The 18950-nt window shown below is 47.8% G+C and overlaps 1 protein-coding gene across 5 annotated transcripts in view; it reads right to left on the bottom strand.

Moving 5' to 3' along the window:
- Window positions 1-9285, bottom strand: part of asmtl (acetylserotonin O-methyltransferase-like) — a 61058-nt gene extending 51773 nt beyond the window's left edge. Inside the window, exons 1-2 of one of the 5 annotated variants that reach the window (XM_078222483.1) lie at window positions 9237-9285; window positions 5041-5177 (exon numbers count right to left, since the gene is read on the bottom strand). In XM_078222483.1, the coding sequence (XP_078078609.1) occupies window positions 5041-5133 (93 nt within the window). In that variant the 5' untranslated portion in view covers window positions 5134-5177; window positions 9237-9285. Of the gene's footprint in view, window positions 1-5040; window positions 5178-5320; window positions 5342-5568; window positions 5674-6024; window positions 6046-9064 lie in introns of those variants that run through there. The other 4 variants (XM_078222484.1, XM_078222487.1, XM_078222485.1 and 1 more) reach the window with 4 other exon arrangements.
- Between the last annotated feature and the right edge of the window lie 9665 nt (window positions 9286-18950).

Consider the following 18950-nt stretch of genomic DNA (forward strand, 5'->3'; position numbering starts at 1 on the left):
CAGAGCTTCGACAATCACTGCTCTCCCTCTAGTGGTGTGAGAAAGACACTGCTCTTTTGATTACAACAAACCTGAATAGGGATGGGAGAGGGAGACGTTGAGACGGTAATTGTGTCTGGGGCACGCTCTTCGTTCTGGTTTCAAGAAAAATAGCCAACTTGCTGCTCAGCCACCACAGCTGAACAGCTTCTGAGATAACCGGAGTGGCAAGTCTCTCCCTAAATAGCTACATACAAAGCAATGCGTCATTAACACTGGATTTTCATGGATATCTTCTGGACGATGAAGGGTCTTAACTTGTGCCACAAGGAGGAAAAATTTCATTTATCATTAAAGCTTTGATGTTTCCCCTCAGTTACCACTGAGTGATGGTTTACAATAATCAAAAGTGCTGTGTTTCTGCCGCCTTCCTGCACCCCCAAAAGCAAAGCACCAGTCTAATAGCGTTGATACTCACTCTCCGTGGGTGTGGATCCTAAAACTGTGTACGTTTTCCAGCATTGCTCAAATGCACCTCAACCACTTTGGGACTCCCCCTCCATTCTCCCCCTTGCCCCTGCCAAAAACAGAGGTGGGGCATTATGTGCAAGTGCTGAGACACTGATCCTTGTGGCACACCGCTTCCTACCTTTCTCCAATCAAAATGGTCACCCTTTGTCCCTACTCTGCTCTGTTTTTCCGTCCATTTGCTATCCAATCAGCTATTTGCGTATCGTCATGAATAATTCATCCTGGGTAGGTGCAGAACTTGCATATCACTGTAAAGAGAGAGATGTTGCCTAAGCAATTTTGCATATGTCCAGAATGATTCTATGTGCAATCAATAGTCCAATCTAGAAAATGTGTATTTGATTGGAGGACAGTAAGAACAACAAAGAACAAAGAAAATTACAGCACAGGAACAGGCTCTTCAGCCCTCCAAGCCTGCACCGACCATGCTGCCCAACTAAACTAAAACCCCCTACCCTTCCGGGGACCATATCCCTCTATTCCCATCCTATTCACGTATTTGTCAAGACGCCCCTTAAAAGTCACTATTATATCTGCTTCCACTACCTCCCCCGGCAACATGTTCCAGGCACCCACCACTCTCTGCGGAAAAAAACGTGCCTCAAACATCTCCTTTAAACCTTGCATCTTAAACCCATGCCCCCTAGTAATTGACTCTTCCACCCTGGGAAAAAGCTTCTGACTATCCACTCTGCCCATGTCCCAAAGAATAAAAAAAACAGCAACCAAACCAATGGCAGGATAGTCTGTTCTGAAGTGTTGGATTGTGGGTTCAGTGTCAGTCAGGATACCAGAAGAACACTCTCGTTCTCCTTTAAGTAGGCCTTTTATGTCAATTCAGGAGGCCACATAGTTCAACATCTCACCCCAAAGGGCAGCACTGTGGCACAGTGGTTAGCAGTGCTGCCTCGCAGCGCCAGGGACCCAGGTTCGATAACCGGCTTGGGTCACTGTCCATGCGGAGTCTGCACATTCTCCCCAAGTCTGCATGGGCTTCCTCCGGGTGCTTCGGACTTCATTGCAGTGTTAATGTAAGCCTACTTGGGACAGCAAAAAATAAACTTTATCTCATCCCAAAGATGGACAGTGACCATCTGACTCAAGAGGAGAGAGCTATATATCTGAGTCCAGTCTGACGCCTTCTATTCTACCAATACTAACCATCAAGGCTCATATGTTTGCTCACAAATTAATAACTAGGTGAGCACTATTTATGGAAATGAAGCTGCAGTTATTTTTTACGATATTACTTTAATACAAATGGTGATCCACTTACATTAGTGGGGTTGCTGCTAATCTGAAACTAATCAGAAAATCTCAGAAAACTTTTCAGGAAGGAGTGAGGAAAGTTAGCAAGAAATCTTAAAATAAATAAATACGCATGTACAAAACTGAAAATGAGTTCACTGAATACAAGTTTCACTAGGTTGGGAGATTTAAAACTATCCCCAAACACCGAAGCCAAACAGGGTCCGTCCCTGGCACTTCAGGGCATACACCACATCCATGGTGGTCCCCATTTTGCGCTTGGCCTGTTTGCTGTATAGCCACATACATTACTTAAGATTTTTAAATGAACAACAACGTGTATTTTTAACGTAATGAAATGTCCAAAACTCCTCACAGGGGCATTATGAAGTAAAATTCGACACCCAACCACTTATTAGGGTATTAGATTTTAGGGCAGTCCATAAGATGCAGGTGCAGAAGTAGGCCATTCGGCCCATCAAGTCTGCTCTGCTGTTCAATGATTTCATGACTGATCTGATGTGATAGTCCGCAACTCCACTTTCCCGCCTTATCCCCATAACTCTTGATTCCCTTACTGATTATGAATCTGTCTTTCTCAGCCTTTAACATACCTAACAACCCAGCCTCTACAGCCCTCTGCGGGAAAGAATTCCACAGCTCCAGCCCTCTAAGGGAAGAAGGTTTTCCTCATCTATCTTAAATGGGTGACCCCTTACCCTGAGATTATGCCCTCTGTCCTCGACTCTCCCACAAGGGGAAATAACCTTTCAGCCTTTACCCTGTCAAGCCCCTGAGAATCCTATATGTCTCAGTAAGGTCGCCTCTCAATCTTCAAACTCCAATGAGTTTCAGGCCCAACCTACTCAACCTCTCCTAAGAAAGTCCCTTCCGACCCGGGATCAACCTAGTGAACCCTTGCTAAACTGCCTCCAATGCCAGTATGTCTTTCCTTAGATAAGGGGGCCAAAGCTGTTCACAGTATTCCAGGTGTGCTCTAACTAGTGCCTTGTATAGTTTTAGAAGACTTCCCCATTTTTATTCTCCATTCCTTTTGAAATAAAGACTAACATTCTATTTGCCTTCCTCATGGCCTGCTGAACTTGCATGCTAGCTTTTTGCGATTTATGCACAAAGACCCCCAAATCCCTCTGAGCTGCAGCTTTCTGCAGTCTTTCTCCATTTAAATAATAATAATAGTATTTTTTTATTTATTATTTGATTTATTATTGTCACATGTATTGGGATACAGTGAAAAGTACTGTTTCTTGCGCGCTACACAAAGCATACCATTCATAGAGTACATGGGGGGGAAGGAAAGGAGAGGGTGCAGAATATAGTGTTACAGTTCAGAGAAAGATCAACTTAACATAAGGCAGCTTCATCGAAAAGTCGGATGGCAGCAGAGAAGAGGCCGTTTTTGAGTTGGTTGGTACACGATCTCAAACTTCTGTATTGTTTTCCCGATGAAGAAGGTGGAAGAGAGTATGTCCGGTGTGCGTGGGGTCCTTGATTATGCTGGCTACTTTTTCGAGAGAGTGCAAAGTATAGATGGAGTCAATGGATGGGAGGCTGGTTTGCATAATGGACTGGGCGACGCTCACAAACTTTTGTAGTTTCTTGCTGTCTTGGACAGAACAGGAGCCGTACCAAAGCGTGATATATCCAGAAAGGATGCTTTCTATGGTGCATTTGTTAAAGTTGGTGAGAGTCGTAGCTGACATGCTGAACTTCCTTAGCCTTGGGCGGCACGGTAGCACAGTGGGTTAGCACTGCTGCTTCACAGCTCCAGGGTCCCAGGTTCGATTCCCGGCTTGGGTCACTGTCTGTGTGGAGTTTGCACATTCTCCTCGTGTCTGCGTGGGTTTCCTCCGGGTGCTCCGGTTTCCTCCCACAGTCCAAAGATGTGCGGGTTAGGTTGATTGGCCAGGTTAAAAAATGCCCCTTAGAGTCCTGGGATGCGTAGATTAGAGGGATTAGCGGGTAAATATGTGGGGGTAGGGCCTCGGTGGGATTGTGGTCGGTGCAGACTCGATGGGCCGAATGGCCTCCTTCTGCACTGTAGGGTTTCTATGATTTCTGAGAAAGTAGGGGCATTGGTGGGCTTTCTTAACAGTAGCATTGTCGTGGAGGGACCAGGACAGGTTGTTGGTGATCTAGGCACCTAGAAACCTGAAGCTCTCGACCATTTCCACTTCATCCCCGTTGATGTAGACAGGGGCATGTCCTCCATTATGCTTCCTGAAGTCAATGACTGTCTCCTTCATTTTACTGACATTGAGGGAGAGATTATTGCCATTGCACCAGTTCACCAGATTCTCTATCTCATTCCTGTACTCTGTCTCATCATTGTTTGAGGTCCAACCCACTACGGTGGTGTCATCAGCAAACTTGAAAATGGAGTTGGAGCGGAATTTGGCCACACAATCATAAGAGTATCTAAAGCCTCAATAAATAAGTAGGTTTTAAGGAGTGTTGGACGAAAGAGAAGCAGAGAGGTTTATGGAAGGAATCGTGGAACTTAAAGCCATTGCAGCTGAAGCCTATGGTGAGGTAATTAAAATTTGAGATGGCCCAAAAGCCAGAATTGGGGCCCAGATATTATGAGGCCAATGGGGCTGGAGATGATCAGAAATAAGGAAGGGCCAGGCACAGAGGGAATTTTTTTCCACAATGGACCAGGCAAACCCAAATCCATTCCTTGCTTGCTCCGGAAACCAAACTCAAAGTCCAAATGAATCCAATTCAAGGTGCCCACAAGGGAAAGAAAGAAACAAGATCCAAGCTGAGAAAATAAGGCTTTGCACCCTCAACCTAAGCTTGGTCTGACACTTGACCTTAGCCAAAAGGATTACTAAATGTCTTGATGTCAATGAATTAATCTCGCTAAAGTAAAAGCAAATTACTGCGGATGCTGGAGTCTGAAACCAAAAGAGAAAACGCTGGAAAATCTCAGCAGGTCTGACAGCATCTGTAAGGAGAGAAAAGAGCTGACGTGTTGAGTCCAGATGAACATTTAAATGCAGCTCCCCTTTGTTAACATTGCGCAGCTCTGAGCTAGCTGGGGCAAGTCACGTGCCTAGGGACCCCACGCCGGCGCGTTTCCCTTGGGCGTTCTTTCAGTGCGGGGTGATTGCGGTGTGAATCATGCCGGTATCACACCGGTTTTCTCACCCGAAATAACACCTTCGTCATTTTGTCTTTGGTAAAATTCCACCCCTTATTTCACCGTGCAAGTACAGGCACAAGGGAATTATTGTTTAACAGGAAATCTGTACTTACAACGTTGGTCAAAATTTCTCTCCGGCGCGGTGAAGCACTGGCAAGGACCACACATTTCCCGACAAGCTTAGAAATAACTGGATGCAGCACCATGATGCCAATCAACCAATTTATTTTTCAGTTTTTTTCACCTTAACCTACAAAGGGAAAAAAAGAGAGTAATTTATAAACTCTACAGTTAGCCTGTATATCACAGGAACTTTAGCATATACCTATACATAGCAACGCAGTTCAAAATCTAGAATACGAAACATCTTAGACAGACGAAACAGGGAGAGACCTTTCAAATGTGGTTCAAATTTTAAAACACACGTTAAATGTTTTTTTTCCCCAACCAAATTTCAACAAAAATATGAAAGAAAATTGCAAACTAATCCAAAATTCTTGCAGACTCTGCAGAGTCAGTGACCCAAGCCAGGAATCGAACCCAGGACCCTGACACTGTGAGGCAGCAGTGCTAACCACTGTGCCACCCCAGCTGACATTTTAAATTCAGGTTTATGTATAAGTTTTTAAATAAAACTTTACGGTGCTTATTTCACTGTCAAAGCCAAGAAGAGATGCAAGACAAGCCTGAAGCCTGCAGGGAGAACCCACCGTTAACTCCAAACACTCAATGTAGAGCCTGCTCCATCACACTTATTTAAAGGTTCAGCAAACACAAAGTAAACATACACACTCATATCACTGTTCCAACGAAAGGTCATTGCTCTAAAACATTAAAGCCGGAACTTGACCATCCCACCCGCCATGGGAATTGGACCAGGCGAGGGGCGAAACATGGGTAGGTCCGTTGACCTTGGGCGGGATTTTACGGTTTTGGGACGAGCAAGGCCTCAAAATCCCTCCGGAGGTCAACAGACCGTCCAATGCTCTGCTCCTCGCCTGCTCCAATTCCCGTGGTAGGCGGGATGGTAAAGTTCCGGCCTTACTGTTTCTGACCCTGACACGCACACGCACACTCTGACTGATCCTGACACACACAGTGAAGGGGTTTATCTCAATTCAGTCCACACAGGTCCATCCTTCACAGAAATCTTGTTTTCTCCCTCCACAGATTTAATCAGACCTGATCTTCTGTTTGCAGTCCTGACAGCAGCAACACACAGTCACAACCCAGACCGCACCGGCATGTGTGCAGACACTGGCACACACAAACACTGGTGTAGACACATCAGGCGGCATGGTGCCACAGTGGTTAGCACTGCTGCCTCACAGCGCCAGAGACCCAGGTTCAATTCTGGCCTTGGGTGACTGTGTGGAGTTTGCACTTTCTCCCTGTGTTTGCATGGGTTTCCTCCGGATGCTACGGTTTTTTCCCACAGTCCAAAGATGTGCGGGTTAAGTGGACTGGCCATGCTAAATTGCCACTTTGTGTCCCAAGATGCGTAAGTTAGAAAGATTAGCCATGGTAAATGGGGTTCATATCCACAGATCTCTAAAGGTTGCCACTCAAGTGGATAGAGCTGTGAAGAAGGCCTATAGTGTGTTAGCTTTTATTAACAGGGGGTTGGAGTTTAAGAGCCGTGGGGTTATGCTGCAACTGTACAGGACCTTGGTGAGACCACATTTGGAATATTGTGTGCAGTTCTGGTCACCTCACTATAAGAAGGATGTGGAAGCGCTGGAAAGAGTGCAGAGGAGATTTACCAGGATGCTGCCTGGTTTGGAGGGTAGGTCTTATGAGGAAAGGTTGAGGGAGCTAGGGCTGTTCTCTCTGGAGCGGAGGAGGCTGAGGGGAGACTTAATAGAGGTTTATAAAATGATGAAGGGGATAGATAGAGTGAACGTTCAAAGACTATTTCCTCGGGTGGATGGAGCTATTACAAGGGGGCATAACTATAGGGTTCGTGGTGGGAGATACAGGAAGGATATCAGAGGTAGGTTCTTTACGCAGAGAGTGGTTGGGGTGTGGAATGGACTGCCTGCAGTGATAGTGGAGTCAGACACTTTAGGAACATTTAAGCGGTTATTGGATAGGCACATGGAGCACACCAGGATGATAGGGAGTGGGATAGCTTGATCTTGGTTTCAGATAAAGCTCGGCACAACATCGTGGGCCGCAGGGCCTGTTCTGTGCTGTACTGTTCTATCTATCTATAACTATAGGGTTCGTGGTGGGAGATATAGGAAGGATGTCCGAGGTAGGTTTTTTACTCAGAGAGTGGTTGGGGTGTGGAATGGACTGCCTGCAGGGATAGTGGAGTCAGAAGCTTTAGCAACATTTAAGAAGCTATTGGATAGGCACATGGAGTACTTCGGGATGATAGGGAGGAAATAGCTTGATCTGGGTTTCAGACAAAGCTCGGCACAACATCGTGGGCCGAAGGGCCCGTTCTGTGCTGTACTGTTCTATGTTCTATGTTCTATGTAAATGTGTGGGGTTGCGGGGATAGGATGCTCTGTCAGAGAGTCAGTGCAGACTCAATGGGCTGAATGATCTCCTTCTACACTGTAAGGATTCTATGACGTGTAGGCACTGACACATTAACATGTGCACAAATTAGCGCATGCACACAGACCGACCCGTAAACACTGAGCCTGATGCACACACACACTCACTCTGACCCTGACACACACACACACAGACCCTGACACACACAGATCCTGACACACACACACAGATCCTGACACACACACACACACACATCCTGACACACACACAGATCCTGACACACACACAGATCCTGACACACACACACAGATCCTGACACACACACACACAGATCCTGACACACACAGATCCTGACACACACACAGATCCTGACACACACAGATCCTGACACACACACAGATCCTGACACACACAGATCCTGACACACATAGACACAGATCCTGACACACACACACACAGATCCTGACACACACACACACAGATCCTGACACACACAGATCCTGACACACACACAGATCCTGACACACACAGATCCTGACACACACACACACACACAGATCCTGACACACACACACACACAGATCCTGACACACACACACAGATCCTGACACACATACACACAGATCCTGACACACACACACACAGATCCTGACACACACACACACAGATCCTGACACACACAGATCCTGACACACACACACACACACACACACAGATCCTGACACACACACAGATCCTGACACACACACACACACAGATCCTGACACACACACACACAGATCCTGACACACACACACACACACAGATCCTGACACACACACTGACCCTGACACACACACTGACCCTGACACACACACTGACCCTGACACACACACACACACACACACAGATCCTGACACACACAGATCCTGACACACACACTGACCCTGACACACACACACAGATCCTGACACACACACAGATCCTGACACACACACACACAGATCCTGACACACACACTGACCCTGACACACACACACACAGATCCTGACACACACACAGATCCTGACACACACACTGACCCTGACACACACACTGACCCTGACACGCACACACACACACAGATCCTGACACACACACAGATCCTGACACACACACACACAGATCCTGACACACACAGATCCTGACACACACACAGATCCTGACACACACTGACCCTGACACACACACTGACCCTGACACGCACACACACACACACATCCTGACACACACACTGACCCTGACACACACACTGACCCTGACACGCACACACACACACAGATCCTGACACACACACAGATCCTGACACACACACACACAGATCCTGACACACACAGATCCTGACACACACACAGATCCTGACACACACTGACCCTGACACACACACTGACCCTGACACGCACACACACACACACATCCTGACACACACACTGACCCTGACACACACACTGACCCTGACACGCACACACACACACAGATCCTGACACACACACAGATCCTGACACACACACAGATCCTGACACACACAGATCCTGACACACACACAGATCCTGACACACACTGACCCTGACACGCACACACACACACACACATCCTGACACACACACTGACAGTAAGGGGGTTTATCTTAATCCAGTTCACTCAGGTCCATCCTTCACAGAGCTTCTCTCCTGGGGGATCTCGCCTCTCCTGTGGACAGCCCCACAGTCACCCTCTGTCGCTACCACTTTCCCCCCTCCCCCTCCCCCACCATTCCCCCCTCTCCCCTCTGTCTCTCACTCACCTGTTCTCCTAGGAACGATCAGCGCACACTGCGCCTGCGCGGCAGTGGGTCCGCAGGACGCAGGCGCGGGAGGGGAAACACTGCGCCTGCGCCGGACAGTCGCCCCGCCCCTTGTCTGGGCCACCCTGTGATTGACAGCTGGCCCAGACAGCAAAGGAAAAGTTAAAGACATGTGGCTCAGAGAGGGTGTTGTGTTCTGAAATTGGAGCTGGAAATTGACTTCCAAACAGACTCCAAATAATTATTATTCATCAGTCCTGCGAAGGAGTTCACGGGTTAAATTATAAGGAAGGAATAAATAACCCACTCCTTTATTCTTTGTGATATAGAAGATATTATATCCAAAGATGTGCGGGTTAGGTTGATTGACCCTAGCGTCAGGGGGATTAGCAGGGTAAATATGTGGGGTTATAGGAATACGGCCTGGGTGGGATTGCGGTCATAAGAACATAAGAACTAGGAGCAGGAGTAGGCCATCTGGCCCCTCGAGCCTGCTCCGCCATTCAATAAGATCATGGCTGATCTTTTTGTGGGCTCAGCTCCACTTACCCGCCCGCTCACCATAACCCTTAATTCCTTTACTGGTCAAAAATTTATTTATCCTTGCCTTAAAAACATTCAATGAGGTAGCCTCAACTGCTTCACTGAGCAGGGAATTCCACAGATTCACAACCCTTTGGGTGAAGAAGTTCCTCCTCAACTCAGTCCTAAATCTGCTCCCCCTTATTTTAAGGCCATGCCCCCTAGTTCTAGTTTCACCCTTCAGCGTCAACAACTTTCCTGCTTCTATCTTATCTATTCCGTTCATAATCTTATATGTTTCTATAAGATCTCCCCTCATTCTGCTGAATTCCAATGAGTATAGCCTCAGTCTCTCCTCATAAGCCAACCCTCTCAAATCCAGAATCAACCTCGTGAATCTCCTCTGCACCCCCTCCAGTGCCAGTATATCCTTTCTTAAGTAAGGAGACCAAAACTGTACACGGTACTCTAGATGTTGCCTCACCAGTACCTTATACAGCTGCAACATAACCTCGCTGTTTTTAAACTCCGTCCCTCTAGCAATGAAGGACAAAATTCCATTTGCCTTCTTAATTACCTGCTGCACCTGCAAACCAACTCCTTGTGATTCTTGCACAAGGACACCCAGGTCCCTCTGCACAACAGCATGCTGCGATTTTTACCATTTGCAGTCGGTGCAAACTTGATGGGCCGAATGGATTCCTTCTGCACTGTAGGATTCTATGATTCTATCTATACAGGTGATTTGCTTAAAGTTTTTAAAGAAGTTCTTAGAGCAGATAGAAACCTTTCATTGGTGAAGTGTTGGAAAAATAATTTATTTTTAAAGTTGATTTATTAGTGTCACAAGTAGGCTTACATTTACACACTGCAATGAAGTTACTGTGAAAATCTCCTAACCGCCACATTCCAGCACCTGTTTGGGTACACTGAAGGTGAATGTAGCATAGCCAATGCACCTAAGTCTTTCGGATTGCACCCAAAGGAAACCCACCTAGAAAAAAGTGCTGACTCCACACAAACAGTGATCTGAGGCCAGAATCGAACCCCGGTCCCCAGCGCTGTGAGGTAGTAGTGTTAGTTACTGTGCCATCATGCTGCCCCACAAATTCACCAGACTGAGCAAGATTTCAAGGAAGGTGTAAGGAAGGATTAAGTAACCCACTCTTTTATTCCTTGTGATACAGAAGATATATGCGGGTGAATTGCTTGAAGTTTTTAGAGTTTTTAAAGAAGTTAATAGAGTAGATAGAAAATTTGCATTGATGGTGAAGTGTTAGCAAAATAATTTATAAAGTGCATTTAACATTCGTAACAAGTGCACTGGACTTTATGTCCAGTGTAGTACTTATTGAAATATAGTCCCTATCGTAAAGAAAAACAATAGTCAATTTTTGTACAGCAAGGTCCCACAGTTATGTTGTCCAGAAATTTTATTTTGGTCTTGTTGGTTGAGGGACATTTGGATGGACGTTCCAGCAGCCATTGAGCTGAGCTAAGGGTATAACACTCGGATCTGGATTATCTTGCATTTTGCACTATCTCATGTTGACATGGAACAAGCAGGATTTGCAAATAACGGACTAGCTTAGCTGAGCACATTGTACTGGAGTTCAGAAAATTAATAATTACATTTCAACAATTCAGTTTGGAAATCCAAATATTGATCATGTTTGTTTGGTGTGGGGCAAGAGAAGTGAATGCCAATGTCCAAGTAACCAAGTCATAGAGTCATAGAGATTTACAGCATGGAAACAGGCCCTTCGGTCCAACTTGTCCATGCTGCCCTTGTTTTTAACCAACATGCTCGTCCCAATTGCCCGCATTTGGCCCATATCCCTCTATACCCGTCTTACCCATGTAACTGTCTAAATGCTTTTTAAAAGACAAAATTGTACCCGCCTCTACTACTACCTCTGGCAGCTCGTTCCAGATACTCATCACCCACTGTGTGAAATAATTGCCCCTCTGGACCCTTTTGTATCTCTCTCCTCTCACCTTAAACCTACGCCCTGTGGTACAAATCCATGTTCTTTTTTTAAATTTCATTATCAGAACATGCATTATCATTGTCAAGGAATTAACCTTTGCAAGGAAATTGTTTACTGAAGATTTTTCACACAGGAATATTTTGGCATAGGGACTGCTTTGAGCAGAGACTATCACTTGTTTGGATAAATATTTGAAGTGGAACCAAACACTGGGAAAAGGAAAGAGATTTTACAGTGGGGTTAGTTTTGAGATACTCTATCAAGGAGCCAGTATGGGTATATTGGGCCAAATGGCTTCCTTGGCTGTTCACCACCAAGATGTGACGTTTGGAATAAATCCAAAAGACTTCAAAATGTCTCAAAGATGGATATAGATTTCCTTTCCATGTGCTCCTCGAGTTAAAGAAACTTCTCAAGAACACTTTAGCCAGCAAGCGAAAATTGCAGAACAACAGTGAAAAGGGAGGGAAAATAAGTTGGCAAGAGGATATCTCAAGGCTAGGTTAAAAAGCAGAAGCAATTTGGGGAGAGAGAATTCCATCAGGCAGGCCAGCCGCAGGTGATGGAGCAAACGGAATGGGAAGCAAAACTACCATCTGGAGTCAGAGAAGTGGTGGATGATTGCAGAGAAACCCAGCTGGAAGCAAAGAATGAAATATTCTGTTGCAAGTATAAGGAAAGCCGTATTCTTCAATGTGTCTCTGTGAGAGGCGGATATTAAGATGTCTGCCTTCAGAAGCATGGCATGAGGCAGATCTTACGCCCTCCCCCAGGTTACTGGGTTGGGGTGGGTGGGGGTGGTTGTGGAGCAGCCTCTGGGAGAGTACATTTAACTACAAGATGTGAATCCTGCAGTCAGGAGCTAGGGCTGAGGAACAAGCAAGATTCCATGGTGAATCCTCAGATAATATGAACATACAAAAGAAGACCAGGATTCAACCTTTCGGTCCCTCGAGCCTGGTCTGCCATTCAATAGGAATATGACTGATTTGTTTGCGTTTTGAGTTCCACATTCTCTTTTATCCTTCGCAAATTTTGATTCCCTTGCCAAACAAGAATCTATCTGTCTCTGTCTTGAAAATATTCAGTGACACTGCTTCCAACACCTTCTGAGGCAGAGAATCGCGCAACCCTCTGAGGGAAAAATAATCTCATCTCTATCCTAAAAGGGCATCCCCTAAGTTTAAAACAGTGCCCCCCATTTCTGGACTCACCCTCAAAAGGAAACATGCTTTCCAAATCCACCTTGTCAAGACTATTCAGGAATTTCTAAACTTCAATCAAGTCACCCCCTCACTCTTCTAAACTCCACTAGGGTGGTACGGTAGCACAGTGGTTAGCACTGCTGCTCCACAGTTCCAGGGTCCCGGGTTCGATTCCCGGCTCGGGCCACTATCTGTGTGGAGTTTGCACGTTCTCCTCGTGTCTGCATGGGTTTCCTCCGGGTGCTCCGGTTTCCTCTCACAGTCCAAACATGTGCGGGTTAGGTTGATTGGCCAGGTTAAAAAAAATTGCCCTTCAGAGTCCTGGGATGCGTAGGTTAGAGGGATTAGTGGGTAAAATATGTGGGGGTAGGGCCTGGGTGGGATTGTGGTCGGTGCAGACTCGATGGGCCGAATGGCCTCCTTCTGCACTGTAGGGTTTCTATGATTTCTTCTAGAAACAAGCCCAGCCTTTCCTGCTTATCCTCAAGGAACAACTCACTCATGCCAGATATCAGTCTCGTAATCCTCTTCTGAACGGCCTCCAACATATTTATATCCTTCCATAAATAAGGAGATCAAAGCTGCATATAGTATTGGAGTTGTGGTTTCACCAATGCCCTGTATCACTGAAGTTACAGAGGGACATAGATAGAATGCAAGACTGGGTGGAGAAGTGGCAGATGGACTTCAACCCAGATAAATGCGTAGTGGTCCATTTTGGCAGGTCAAATGGGATGAAGGAGTACAATATAAAGGGAAAGACTCTTAGTACTGTAGAGGATCAGAAGGACCTTGGGGTCTGAGTCCATAGGACTCTAAAATCGGCCCTGCAGGTGGAGGAGGTGGTTAAGAAGGCGTATGGTGTGCTGGCCTTTATCAATCGAGGGATTGGGTTTAGGAGTCCGGGGATAATGATGCAGCTATTTTAGAACCCTCATCAAACCCCACTTGGAGTACTGTGCTCAGTTCTGGTCGCCTCATTACAGGAAGGATGTGGAAAAGATTGAAAGGGTGCAGAGGAGATTTACAAGGATGTTGCCTGGATTGAGTGGCATGCCTTATGAGGATAGGCTGAGGCAGCTCGGTCTTTTCTCCTTGGAGAGACGTATGATGAGAGGAGACCTAATAGGGGTATATAAGATGTTAGGAGGCATAGATCGGGTGGACTCTCAGAGGCTTTTTCCCAGCGTGGAAATGGCTGCTACGAGAGGACACAGGTTTAAGGTGCTGGGGGGGGGGTAGGTACAGGGGAAATGTTAGGGGTAAGTTTTTCACACAGAGGGTGGTGGGCGAGTGGAATCGGCAGCTGTCAGTGGTGGTGGAGGCAAACTCAATATGGTCTTTTAAGAGACTCCTGGATGAGTACATGGGACTTAATAGGATGGAGGGTTATAGGTAGGCCTAAAAGGTAGGGATATGTTCGGCACAACAGGCCGAAGGGCCTGTTTTGTGCTGTAGTTTTTCTATGTTTCTGTTTCTATAGCATCCTTTTATAACAAAAACAGAAAATGCTGGAAATACTCAGCGGGTCTGACAGCATCTGTGGAGAGAGAATAGAACCAATGTTTCAAGCCTGGATAACCCTTTGTCAGAGCTAAGACCAAAAAAAAATTAGAAAAGATTTCTACTATGGGCCAGAGTAGTGAGGGGCTGTAATTTTTAAAGTTTATTTATCAATGAGATCGGGGGGGGGGGGGCGGTTGGGACTGTCTGAGGGGGTGGGGGGGGTTGTTGGGAAGGGGAGTCGGGGAGATTGGGGGTGTTGGGAGATCCGGGGTGTGGGGGGACATCGGGGCTGGTCCGGGGAGGTCTGGAGACCCAGTGATCAGGGGGTAGGGGGAGGGGAGGTCAGAAGGCCAGCGATGAGGGGATTGTGGGGCTGGCCAGCGATCTGCAGGCTGGCAGCGGGTGGTCATTGCGCATGCGCTGATCTCCGCGCTGACAGATTGACGCATGCGCAGTGGCCTGCTCAGCGCTATGTTGTCAGCATCTCGGGCGGGAATGTGCTCCACCCACGGATTTCCGGAGTGAATCCCGCTGAGGCACTCTGCAGTGCACAGTGCATCAGAAAGTCATTCTGAAAATCGCGCTAAAAGTAGGCAGGATTTACTCCCATTTTCCTGCACATGGGGGAGTTTTTTGGGAGAATCCCGGACACCACTTTTCAAAAATAAAGGACATGGTCTTGTGACAAAAGGAAAAGTAACAGAAAGGCACGTGGGTTTAGAATCACTGCCCATGTGGTGGACAAGCCCTCCGAATACACAGGATCTGCTCGGATGAGGAGGATCGCAACAGACACCTCCAGACACTGAAAGATGCCCTCATAAGAACAGGATATGGCGCTCGACTCATCGATCGACAGTTCCGACACACCACAGCGAAAAACCGCACCGACCTCCTCAGAAGACAAACACGGGACACGGTGGACAGAGTACTCTTCGTCGTCCAGTACTTCCCCGGAGCGGAGAAGCCACGGCATCTTCTCCGGAGCCTTCAACATGTCATTGATGAAGACGAACATCTCGCCAAGGCCATCCCCACACCCCCACTTCTTGCCTTCAAACAACCACGCAACCTCAAACAGACCATTGTCCGCAGCAAACTACCCAGCCTTCAGGAGAACAGTGACCACGACACCACACAACCCTGCCACAGCAACCTCTGCAAGACGTGCCGGATCATCAACACGGATGCCATCATCTCACGTGAGAACACCATCTACCAGGTACATGGTACCTACTCTTGCAACTCGGCCAACGTTGTCTACCTGATGCGCTGCAAGAAAGGATGTCCCGAGGCATGGTACATTGGGGAAACCATGCAGACGCTACATCAACGGATGAATGAACACCGCTCGACAATCACCAGGCAAGACTGTTCTCTTCCTGTGGGGGAGACTCACCTGAAGAAGGGGCTTAGAGTCTCGAAAGCTTGTGTGGCTTTTGCTACCAAATAAACCTGTTGGACTTTGACCTGGTGTTGTTAAACTTCTTACGGGGAGCACTTCAGCAGTCACGGGCATTCAGCCTTGGATCTTCAGGTAAGCGTTCTCCAAGGCGGCCTTCACGACACACGACAGCGCAGAGTCACTGAGCAGAAACTGATAGCCAAGTTTCACACACATGAGGACGGTCTAAACCGGGATGTTGGATTTATGTCACATTATCAGTAACCCCCACAGCTTGACTCTTGAACTTGCACAATTTCACAAGCTGTACTGTCTGGAGACAATACACATCTCTTTAACCTGTGTTGAATGCTCCCTCCACCCACATTGTCTGTGCATTTAAGACCTGGCTGGCTGTAGAGATTTGCATTCTAATCAGTATTCTGTAATTTGATTTCTGTGTCTGTGCCCTGTTTGAGAACAGAGACCACTCCATCTGACGAAGGAGCATTGCTCCGAAAGCTTATGGTATTTGCTACCAAATAAACCTGTTGGACTTTAACCTGGTGTTGTGAGACTTCTTACTGTGAATATAAACTGACATGGATTGGTTGGACTGAACGGTTGGTTTCCTTGTCATGATTGAGCTATAATTTTATGTAATTGAACACATCGTTTGTAAAAGTCTACTTACACACGTAAGGCAATTTAATTGAAACATTTCAGATCCTGAGGGGCCTTACAAAGTTGTCATCGGTTACATTCTAACAGTGCCTTCAGTTCCTTCCTCCAAATGTGGTTGATTCTTAAATGCCCTCAGGGGTGGGCAATAAATACTGGCCCAGCCAGTGACCCCCCACATCCCAAGACTGAAGAAAGAAATGCTGGAAAATCTCAGCATGTGTGACAGCATCTGTAACGAGAGGTCAGAGCCAACCTTGCTAGTCTGGATGAACTCTGTATCCTTAGGCACTTTTATCTTGGGTATTTGATGCTGAAATAGTTAAATTAGCTCCACCAAGTTCCCACATTTTGGATGCTTATTTTTTGCACCGCTTCCTCTAAGCCTGCAATAGGTTGATTTGCAAGGGAGGGAACTGTTTCAATTAGCTTGTATGTGTGTGCTGAAACCATGATGTCATGATGTGCAGACACAGTCTACAATCTTTAACATAAGTTATCTAACCCTAATTAGCACTTTGAAATTTTCAATCCATCAAACCTCGATAAGTACCGAAAACATGATTTCGAAATAGGCTGGTAAGCTGACTATGGACCTGATTTTACCATTGCCTCACGCCCGAAAATGGGCACGAAAACGTGGTAAAGTCGGGTGAGAGGCCATTATTGCGATCCACGCCCACGTCCGCGCAGATCGCCACTTTACCGAAACCCGGGAATGGCGGCGATTTGATTCGCACCCAAAACGGGCGCAACGGCGATTTAAATGTATTTGCATGCATTCAAATTGAATTAAAGAACTGCCCGCCCAACTTTATCAGCATTTCCCCCTTTGCCACCGCGTTTGCCAATCCGGAACCGTGCCGTAATGGGCCTGTTAAATAAAAGTCCGAATCGAGCGCTCCAGCTGCTGAAGAGGCGCGTTCAGAGCTTCCAACGGCTCTCTGACTCAGATCAGTGGTGGGGGGGGGGAGGTGGGTCAGATCATTCTCTGGTTGGGGAGGAGGAGGGGGAGTGAGACCAAATTGTTGTCTGGTTGGGGGGGAGGGGGGGGGAGGAGGAGGCGGGTCAGATGTATCTCTGGTGGGGCGGGGGGAGAGGGCTGATCGTTGTCTCGTGGGGAGGAAGGAGGAGGCGGGTCAGATGTTCCTCTGGGGGTGAGTGAGGCCAGACCATTCCCTGGGAGGGGGAAGTGAGGCCAGATCGTTGTCTGGGGGGCGTGGGAGGGAGTCCTGATCGCTCACTGGTTGCGGGGGGGGGGCTGATGGATCTCCGATGGGGGGGGGGTCAGATGGATCTCTGGTGGGGGGAGGGGGGGCAGGAGGGTCCGCTGCCACTCTGCGGGTGATCGGTGGGGGGTGGAGAGGGGGCAGGGGTGGTGATCAGTCTGGGTAGTGGCGGGGTGGATAAGGGGGACAGTGATGTCTGTGGGTAGTGGGGGGGGTGGATAAGGGGGACAGTGATGTGTGTGGGTAGTGGCGGCGTGGGTAAGGGGGACAGTGATGTGTGGGTAGTGGGGGGGGGTTAAGGGGGACAGTGATGTCTGTGGGTAGCGGGGGGGGTTGATAAAGGGGACAGTGACATGTGTGGGTAGCGGGGGTGTTGATAAGGGGGACAGTGATGTCTGTGGGTAGTGGGGGAGGTGGATAAGGAGGACAGTGATGTCTGTGGGTAGTGGGGGGGTGGATAAGGGGGACAGTGATGTCTGTGGGTAGTGGGGGAGGTGGATAAGGAGGACAGTGATGTCTGTGGGTAGTGGGGGGGGTGGATAAGGGGGACAGTGATGTGTGTGGGTAGTGGGGGGGTGGATAGGGGGACAGTGATGTCTGTGGGTAGTGGGGGAGGTGGATAAGGCGGACAGTGATGTCTGTGGGTAGTGGGGGGGTGGATAAGGGGGACAGTGATGTGTGTGGGTAGTGGGGGAGGTGGATAAGGAGGACAGTGATGTCTGTGGGTAGTGGGGGGGGGTGGATAAGGGGGACAGTGATGTGTGTGGGTAGTGGGGGGATGGATAAGGGGGACAGTGATGTGTGTGGGTAGTGGGGGAGGTGGATAAGGAGGACAGTGATGTGTGTGGGTAGCGGGGGGGGTGGATAAGGGGGACAGTGATGTGTGTGGGTATTAGGGGGGTGGATAAGGGGGACAGTGATGTGTGTGGGTATTAGGGGGGTGGATAAGGGGGACAGTGAAGTGTGTGTGCACCCTCGCTCCCACTTTTCGCTCCCAGGCCGCTGTCTCCACCTTTTGTGGCCCGGGAGCAATCTGACACGGGCGCGCTTTTTCAAATTCTTTTCCAACTGCGCATGCGCGGTTCAGAGCTCCGATCGTTTCGGCCGCGCTAAGCCCTGCCCACAGCGCGAATGGGACTGGAGATGGCTGAGAGCGTATGGGGGCGTCTGAAAGCAGATTTCTAAGTCGGATCTGC

The sequence above is a fragment of the Mustelus asterias genome, chromosome 10 (assembly GCF_964213995.1).
Source record: "Mustelus asterias chromosome 10, sMusAst1.hap1.1, whole genome shotgun sequence".
In the NCBI taxonomy this organism is placed as follows: domain Eukaryota; kingdom Metazoa; phylum Chordata; class Chondrichthyes; order Carcharhiniformes; family Triakidae; genus Mustelus; species Mustelus asterias.